This window comes from Limulus polyphemus, unplaced genomic scaffold, assembly GCF_000517525.1.
Source record: "Limulus polyphemus unplaced genomic scaffold, Limulus_polyphemus-2.1.2 Scaffold4074, whole genome shotgun sequence".
Classification (NCBI taxonomy): Eukaryota; Metazoa; Arthropoda; class Merostomata; order Xiphosura; family Limulidae; genus Limulus; species Limulus polyphemus.
The window spans coordinates 90,045-100,159 of record NW_013669684.1 but is presented as its reverse complement, the minus strand read 5'-3'; the positions used below and the strand labels follow the sequence as shown (position 1 = coordinate 100,159).

At 32.2% G+C, this 10,115-nt stretch overlaps 1 protein-coding gene across 1 annotated transcript in view; it reads right to left on the bottom strand.

Annotated features, from left to right (window-relative positions):
- Positions 1-1,622: 1,622 nt before the first annotated feature.
- LOC106470541 (neuroglian-like) overlaps positions 1,623-10,115 on the bottom strand; it is a 35,349-nt gene continuing 26,856 nt past the window's right edge. The window contains exons 5-7 of the mRNA XM_013931100.2: positions 7,943-8,048; positions 4,477-4,670; positions 1,623-1,685 (exon numbers count right to left, since the gene is read on the bottom strand). Coding sequence (XP_013786554.1) covers positions 1,684-1,685; positions 4,477-4,670; positions 7,943-8,048 — 302 coding nt within the window. The 3' untranslated portion in view covers positions 1,623-1,683. The remainder of the gene's footprint in view (positions 1,686-4,476; positions 4,671-7,942; positions 8,049-10,115) is intronic.

Sequence of the window (10,115 nt, the reverse complement as noted above, 5' to 3'; positions counted from 1 at the left end):
CAGCTACAATATTAACTACTGTCTTTGCTAGAATAATGAAGAGCTTTGGCCTACTTTGTAAAGTTGTCAATGATGATGAGTATGTAGCAACATCCTCTTTCAATCTCTGGGAGCATATAAACAATATCTAGGGCTATCCTCTACAGAGAAGACCTGTAAGGTTTTATACGGCAGTGGATTCTTTACAGTAGGTGCCTGTAACTTGTTGGCAATAAATTTCAACAATAAACAGACAGCACACAATCCACTTGTTTCAAAAATAATATATATATTCAAAACAAGTCCAATTTATGTACAAAAATTCGTTACACTATTGTTACAAACGATGGTAAAGCAGACATTCTTGCTCTTATAACTGCTTGTAAAGGTGCTACAGCTTATGTGTATCCATGTTATGCTGGTTGGGCTTGACCTTGGTGGAGAGCAAGGAGCACCCATGCTAGCTTCTGCATCCATCTGCCAGTGGAGTTTTCTATGTCATGATTTGCCTTTGCTTTGGCAGAAATGGCTATGGTTTCAACTTCTACATGTTATCTAGGGTCAGGAAGTTCCACGAATGGACAAAGTCTCACCAAGATAGTCTGACAACGCTTCCAGGTAGAGATCCTAGGCCATGAACTATGAAGTGATACTCCTGTAACACCATTATCTAATATGCTATCATCCTCTCTGAATTTTTAAAGTTTACTAACCACTTCAGCAAAGTGTGGTTTACTGAAATAGTGAACATCCTACCATACAAGAAGTAGCAATAGTGTTTTACAAATATGACCTCTGCAACCAGCTTCATCATACAATATCTACATTAGGAAGTCATGAGCACAGGAATAGTGTATGTGATTACAGGTACTACTATATTTTGCAACTGTAATAACACCGCTCTGATTTCATTGCCCCTGTCATCAGTGTCCAATAGCAGTCTTGGCATGGATAGGCCAGCACTTAAGCACTGATTAAAGCAAGTTTAAGGAGTAGAATATGTGATCACATTAATGTTGTTCTATTTTAGAGAACCTTTTACTGTAGCTATCTTAGCTCTTCCCACAACATGAGTGAGAAACGTCACCTCTATTGGTAAGAATGGACATTTTCCTAATTTAGATTTCAATATCATCGTCAGGCTCTCCGACATGTAATTGAAAGCATGGCAAAACACCAAAATATCATCAATGTAGATCATGCATCTCTTCTATTCATTACCTATTTTACTTATTTATGACATATTTATAAACATTTCTTCCTATTGGATTTATTATTAGTGGCCAGCTGTTCCTTAAAAGCTCTTTACAATTTCTTAATATCTGTCAATTTAAATCAATTAAATTTATCATATATCTCCTTGATTTTTTCCTTTATTTTTCAGAATGAACAAATTTGTTAAATAGAAGACGTTCAGAAGAATGAAGAGACACCCACCACTATAATGTTTCTCAACAATGGATATCCCAATAAATCAAGAATGAAAAAGTATATAATTTAATGTAACAAAATGACACTAAAACAATGGGATACAAACCACATAAGAAAAACAACAGAAGAATTGTCAAAACTAAATTTTAACACATTCAGCCAAATTAACATAAAATGTCAGCAAAATTTGGATATCCTTATTCAAGCCATCCAGATAGATGATTCAAGTCCCAATGGGATGAGAGTCCCATCAAATTTATAGCACACCTGCCATTCTAAGAAGAAGATTCAGAGTCAAGTTCCAGATCCTTCTACCACCTATAATCTTTCTTAAAAGACCCTTAAGATAGCAGACTAGCAGCTAAAACATAGTGTATAAGATAATAATAATTATTATAAAACTAGTTACTAATTAGTAATTAGATTTAGGTGATAATGATAATGAATTAAAATTCAAAGAGACATAATATCTAGCAAGGCTGGAAAATATAATCAGTCCTATCACCATAGATCACATGTTCTTGAAAAGGTTTGAAGTATAGGCACTAAAGAAATGTATTATTTTGTGTAGGGTGTCTTATGTTACTGGAACAATCATGTTATCCAGAAAGACAATAAATATAGATTTTCTAGGCTTGTTAAGTTGACTTTACAATGATTTTAAATCATAATAAGCAACAACAGAAATTCCATTAATTTGCGAAAATATGAAGTGCAGGACTTCCAGGGCATCAATTTTCGAATACTGTTTGTCTTGTTTATGTGCAATACTTCTCATGATACATCTAAGAATGGTACCAATACATTCTGAATATCTTGAGGAGTTATAATAACAGCTGATACCTCTATACACCAATGGAATGATTAATTAGCATAGGTCATGAATAACTCTTGTGATCACATGGCAGTTTGAAATTTAAAAGGCACTTACATGTTTTATCAGGGTTGCAGAAACATAATATGGTTGGCCAGAAAACAGAAAAAAGGAATTTTGGGGTCTTAGAAAAATCCATCTGTTTGGAGAACGATACACTTTAAGAATAATTTGATGTATTTGATGAAACCTTTACAAGTGTGAAAGGAAAATTCTCTCAGATTTCTTCCAACATACACATGGATCTTCCCAAAACAAAAATAAATTGAGCAGATAATACATTTAAAATATTTCTTGGTTTTATGGTGAACTATAAATTATTTTCAATACCTATGTCTTTTATTAATTCATAATCAATTACTCATTCATATTTATTTCATTGTATTAATTTCTGTTGTGGCTCCAGAGTGTAGTCTCTATAATGAAAATTATGGAAATATATAAAGTAATGAAGTTATGATAACATTTTTCTTTGACAATCTAATCAAGACACAGATGAAATCGACAGGGCATTGGATGGATAAACAGTACCTGACAGACTAATCAACTAATTAGAAGTTTGACACCTTGTTTATTGCAATTATTATGGCAGTATTAAGTATTGAAAAAGACCTTAAATTTTGATATTTTAATTGATGCATTTGCAGCAGCAAAAGCACGAAAGGTTCGTATAATGTAACCATGAATACCAGAATGCTACTTGTACAAGATCTAGTTAAGTATATGTACAGTTTTGTAAACTAATAAAATTTTTTATTTGTAAACTTAAGTAGTATTTTATCAATCTGTTTTATAATCCATGTACACCACAAGTGACTGGCTTCTCATATAAAACATAAGTTTCAAAACTATGGATATAACAGAAATTTATTCTGCATGCTTGAAAGATTACTCTATCTCTGTGACTTTGAACAATATCAAAATGGTTTACAAATTATGTAAGTACACCTAGTAGGCTATACTTCATTAGTTCCAGGTTTACAGTTGTGATATCGTGAGATGTTATATTGTGACTTTATTTTAGGCCTGTGTAAGGTGGTAATTAATTCTTAATGTTATTGTCATTAAGTGGGTAATGAGTCACAAAACAGATAATCAAAACATTTCAGAGGTGGGGGGTGCCAAAAGTGTCTTTGCCCCCGGGTGCTGAGAACCCTTGCTACACCACTGGAGTATTGTGTTCAACCTTGGACTCCTTACCTTATGAAGAACATCAAATTGTTGGAAAGGGTTCAGAGGAGGGCTACTAGAATGGTGCCTGGGATGAAGGGGTTGTCATATGATAAGAGGTTAAGATCTCTGAAATTGTTTTCACTTGAAACAAGAAGAATTAGAGGGGATTTGATTAAGGTGTTTAAGATTGTAAAGGGAATTGATAATGTTGATGCATCATTTGTTTTCATACTTAATGGTGAGAATAGTAGGACTAGGAGATACAAGTATAAGAGTCATATTCAGCTTAGGCAGTTTTATTTTTCTAACAGGGTAGTTGGCCTCTGGAATGAGTTGCCTTTTGATATTGTAGAGGCAGTAAAGTTAAGTGAGTTTATGAGAAAGCTTGATAACTATATGAATGATAAGAGCTGACTAAAATTTTTCATTTGATCTATTTAATAGTTTTAATCTTGTTTAGAAGATAGGACAGCCAAGATGGACCAATAAGTCCTTTGTTTTCCCTAAACATTATGTTATGTTATTACTCTAGGTTAAATCATCTTGCAGATACTTTTACATCAATGGAAACCTGTTTAAACTGCCTTTCATTGAAAGAACCCACACATACTTTTTTGTGTAATATTATTTAATTTGTATGTTCAAAATTTCATAGTTATCAAACTAAAAAAAAATTGTTAAAATCCTTCCAATTAAATAAACTCTAGCATGAAGAAAAAATATGATGATAGTAAGTGAATACTAGTTCAATGTTGTTGTTTTTTTTGTTTCAAACAATTAACAAATTCAATAAATATAATTGATCTTAACTAAAACTTGTGTATTAAAGATACTGTTTAAATACTAATTTTATTTGTGACTTTTACGTTTTAGGGATGTTCATATTACTAGATTATATATATTGATTAACAGATTAACAATGATTATGGTTGCTTCAGTATTTCATCTTTTAAAGTTATAGGGACAACTAATAAAACACTTGCAGACGCTTAAATTAAAATGAATTATTTTAAACTTACATTCTACTGTGACTGTTATTGAATATATTTGTTCACTTCCAACTCCATTGTCAGCAACACACTGGTAACTGCCTTCACTGTCACTGTCAACACTTTTAATCAGAAACGTTTTGTCAATTTTCACTGGTTTATCCAGTCTTTCTCTAGAGATTAGCCCTTTTTTGGTAAAGTACCATTTCACTGTGGGAATTGGTCTGTTCAAAATATGAAACAAGAAACATACAAGTTTGAAAAAATATATTAATTTTTAAGGCATTTATCATAACTATAATATAAGTAATATGTTCTAAAATTAACATGTAGACAACAGCAGTAACATAAGTGAAAAACATATCAAGTTCTTCAAAATATTTCAACTACTTTTGAATTTTCTTTAGGGCATGAATTACATGAAACTTATGGAAAGCATGATGTTTTCACAAAGTATATAAAATGGTTTGAAAAAAATCTAGAAAAATGTATGTATTGTAGATTCTTAGCATTAGCTATCTTATAATCATGCATCTAATATAATTATAAATCCATTTGTTTTCCAGACAGTGAGAAATTATTTTTTATTGCTAAGCAAAATTTTTAAAATCATAATTTTAGAAGAAAAAAAAAGAACATAAAGTATACAGAATCAAGAAAGGTTGAAGGTATGCTTAAAATTGGTCAAACAGTTACTGTCACAGTTGTTTGTTAAAACCACATTGGTCCATCTTCTATGTCTGTTGTGGGGAATCAAACCCCAGATTTAAACATTGTAAGTCTGTAAACTTATCGTTATCCCACTGGATAATGTCACAAGTGAAATAAGTGCTGATTTTATCCTTCTTTATTAGCATAAAATGTATTTTTATTTAGGTACATTCAGGTGATTTTTCTAAATATCCATGTATTTATGACATCCTTTGAAACTGGATGTACAAAGATCATAAACATGAACCAATCTTTTTTTGCTTAGGTAAAGATTACATATTTCAATCCCTTTCTAATAGAAGTTTGTACCAGATTGATCTTGTGTCTGTGTCTATTCTCTTGATTGTGAGAAACCCATCTCAAGGGAGAATACAGATACGTGCACAAGTTGAGTGTTCTCTCTCTCTCTTGTATATGTTACTTGGAATAGTTGTTGACTTAGGTAATCTACGAATTGTCAATAACACAATAATACTCTGGTCTGACTTGGAAGTATGATTTTTCATTATTCTTTATTCTACCTTTTTCTTGAGTGAAGGTGTTAAGTAAGCCTTATTTTTACTACAGCAGTCAATTTGAGTTAAAATGAACATAGAGGCTGGCCATAGGAAAATATGTACAAAACCTAATTAGTGTAAATAAAGATCTATTTTATTTGTTTCCCTGTGTATCTGTACTTCCTTTACTGTCTGTGTTTGAAATATTAGTTTAGACAACATCCTTGTAAACAACACAGACTAGTTACTGATTTGGATTTGGATGTCCTGAACAAAGAATTTGTTTACTGCATAATGTATTTTGAATGTGCTTCTATTTCTATTGGTACTGTAACACTCAAAAATCATGACTGATATGGAAGTACACTTTCTAAAACCATATGGTTTATGGAGGAGAGGAGGAAGTTACAGATGAAGTGAGGTTCATGAGAATAGGGCAGCAGAGATTAGTCATGGTGGCACTGAACAGGCCTTAGCAACCCAAGGCTTGTTGGGTTCTGTGGAACACATAAGTGCTCATTAATAAGCCCTGGTATTGCAAGGTGCTGATTTGAGTCCAGAAAAGTTCCATATGAAGTGTTGCACAGTTTTATTTTGATATTATTTTTTAACAAGATAGTTGTTATACACACATTTTGTGAAATATACATTTACTTGTAATTATATGAAAGTTTTTCTTATGACTACATGAATATAACTGGATGTATTTGGAAAATAATTGGTGATTTTACTTATTTGATCAGATTATATTCAACTTGTGTCAGGAAGCAAGCTGGTGTTTGGACATTGTATGACAACCATGGTAAGGTCAATTTCAGTCACATATATTTGGAACAGGTCTTCAATCTCCATTCCCATAGCAGATATGACTCTATTAAGACAACCAGCCACTTCTGAGAAACATTACATTCCTGAGATTTCAGCTGGCTAGAGCTAGTGGAATTGCTGTGGCAACAGCATATGCCCACCCTAGAGCACAGCAAGCTCAAGTAATGATCCTATGAAGCCTACTGGATTGTATATCCATTGGTCCTGGGGAAGCATCCATTGAGCAAGGTGTGTGCTTGCACCTGCGCTCATCCTGTTGTTGCCTGCAATTACCATGTTACACCTTTAATCCTATGTTACTTACTGAACTCCTAAGATTGTGCTTGAATGTTTTTGAACTTGACTTGACAATGAAGCCATAAAGTCTTGTGAACTGCCTGACTAGCCTACTATGCTCACAAGATAAGTAGTGTGAGCTGCCTGACTTGCTTACTACACTTACATGAGAATTACTTTGAACTGCCTGATTTGAGTACTGCACTCATAAGAGGACTATGAACTGCCTAACATGCTTATTGCGCTCACAAAAGAAAGACTGTTAACTGACTGACTAGTATATTGCACTCATAAAAGAAGTACTGTGAACTTCCACATGAACTTGAAGACCAGCTCAAACTTTCGTGGACCCGTCCACAATGCAAAGGTGACACTGTCGGTGACAACCAGTAATGCATCAGCAAACTATCTACTTTCTTGGCTGATGGTCTGTTACACACATGCCGTGGTCGTCACAACTAATGGCGATCCAGGATAGATTAACATAGAAAAAAGACCACCAAAACTAGAAAAGACGCATCACTAGCCCATGTCAACTCTTAGGTTCACTGTAGAGAACTTATGTACATATAATATATTTCCCGTTGAATAAATATATAGTGCTTTCTCTAATATCAAAATAAGGGTTCTTTTTTTATTTATACTACTGCTGTGCGTTATATTTTAAGCTTTCCAATGAAATTAATTACTTCAAATTTACTACAAACTGTTCAAATGAACTAACATAAAATAATTGTACGAGTTTTCACCACTGACACACAAGGTTCAGATAAATAAGTGAAATAACTGTGTTGTAGGTGTCATTGTATTATAAAAACAACTTACTTGTGAATTGTAAACAGAAACTATAACTATTACAAACAATTTGATAGTTATCTAATATAAAAATGTTGAGCAAGTATTTTCATTAAATAATTATTGATAACATTTATTAGAAAATTATATTATAATGCATGGTTAATAACAGTAAAATGAACATTTTTAAATATTTGGTAATCAAATATGAATATTAAAGATTATGAAAGATAATGTCCTCTGATGGGTTAGAGGTAAGTTTACGGACTTACAGCGCTAAAATCCGCGGTTCAATTCCTCGCGTTAGACAGAGAACATATATAGCCCATTGTATAGCTTTGCAATAAAATAACAACAAACTAACATATAACAAAAACTTAGTTACTTACGTGCCACCATAGATACAGGTTAATTCTAATTTATCACCTTCGAGAACAGTTATTTTGGATGGTGAAACATACTGCTTGACTGGTGGTTGAAAAATTGGTCCTTTAACTAAATAAAAAAAATATCGTTATATTACTGGGAACAAAACAAATAATCTTTATTTTATGTTGGATATAAAAGATTGTTTAGTATAAGTGTTATTGTTTAGTTTATTTTGTGACTTAATATTTAATGGTTAATTACTTTTCATAACAAGAATGTTAAAAGCTAATTATTTTAAAAGGGATAGTTATGACAATAATGGCTAGAGACGGCTTAAATGGGTAATGAAGAAAAACTTTAATATAAGTTTAACATGACAGCAAATGTTACTCTAGCCATTATTAGTCTCAAAGTGGGTTCCTCGTCATCGAAATAGTTATGACAAGTTTCGTTACGTAGCTCTATAGGAGTCGTGCGTTGTGTGTGCAGTTTAATTTTCTTACTAGACTTTTGTTATATTGTTGACGTCACGTTACTCGAATCTTTGGTATTTTTCTCGTTGCCCTAATTAAGTGAGTATTGTTAAATCATAGCGTCTGATAGCTCGATGAAATTCAGAGGCCTCAGTTGGAAAAGTGTCATATATAGGCGACCAAGTGAACGCAATAAAGTGAAGTTAGAATGGGTGATTGTTAGTTTAGCTGTAACGGGCAATATTTGAAAATGTTTGTTTGTTTTTAGTTAAGCACAAAGCTATACAATGGGCTATCCGTGCTCTGCCCACCACGGGTATCGAAACCCGGTTCTAGCGTTGTAAGTTCACAGACATACCGCTGTTCCACTGAGTTTCACAGTTTAACAGAGATGAGGAGAATAATTTGTCTTGTTAAAGGGTGTTGTAAACTAATTGAACACGTCTGTGTGGACTTTGACGAAAAGAGGACAATTAGTTAAAGTTCCGGATACAACTATGATAACCCATGATAATTTATGGCAGATGGTATAGTAAGAAACAGAGAATAGAAATTAATTCACCTTGTCAATTGGATTCTAAAGTAATTCAATCAGACTGTGTGGATTTGACAAGAAGAAGATAATTATTTAGTTTTAGATACAACTATAATATCCTATTGCGTTAAGAAATTTTGTAGGTTTGACTTGTTTTGAATATATATATATATTATTTTAAAACAAGGAGATTGTGTGCTTTACGTTTATTGTTCGAATTTACCACAAACAAGTTACAGACAACTACTGTAAAGAATCCCAGCCCCCCATATACAAAACTTGACATTTTACTAATGTGATCTTTCAACTAAAAATAGGTAATGCAAATTAGTGTTGTTGTTTTTTCAACAAAATGTCTTTAAAAGTAAACAATATATTAAAAATAAACTAAATTTACTTCTGGGAAAGGTTTTATGTGAATATTGTGTTTATATTGTTTACAAACTATGTGTAAATTGTAGAGTAAGACACTAGTGTTTTAAAGTATCAAGGGTCGAATGCTAAAGTGATAGGGGGCTCAAACAATTTATAGATTCTGGAAACTTCACAAACATTTAGTTTATTCATTACGAAATTAATTGTTTATTATTATTTCTTCTTTATTTTTAAAGATTAAGAAAGTGATGTCAGCTTTTAAACTGACAACTAATTAAACTATTGGAATTGAGCATTTGATTACTTTTCAAAAGAGTACAGTTTCAAATGAAACTAACAACATTTTATCAAACTTTACTTGATATCACTGAAAAAATAAAATAAAAACGTGATAAAGCTAGAACTCTATGATGTCCCAGGCTCTATCATCTCTTAGTAAAACAATGTTTTGTTATAGTATGGATGCTTTTTACAACCCAGCGAAGCATAATTATAATTATACTTGTCATAAGATATTAGTATTAGGCCTATTGCAACTGTTGTTGTAACAAATGACTTACATAAATAATATTCCGACCACTACTATGTTTGTTGTATCCCAGTCGGGTGAAGTGCCATTGAAATACTGTTATTATAGACCCTTCTAATTATTGAAATACATTAAGGGGCTATATAAAGAATAGAGTGTTTGAAAATATAATAGGCCTGATAATAATGTCTTATGACAAGTAATAATGACAGGTAAAACTATGTTTTATTTAATTTACACAATTACATTAAGTATTCGTGAAAATGTGTGTATATATATAT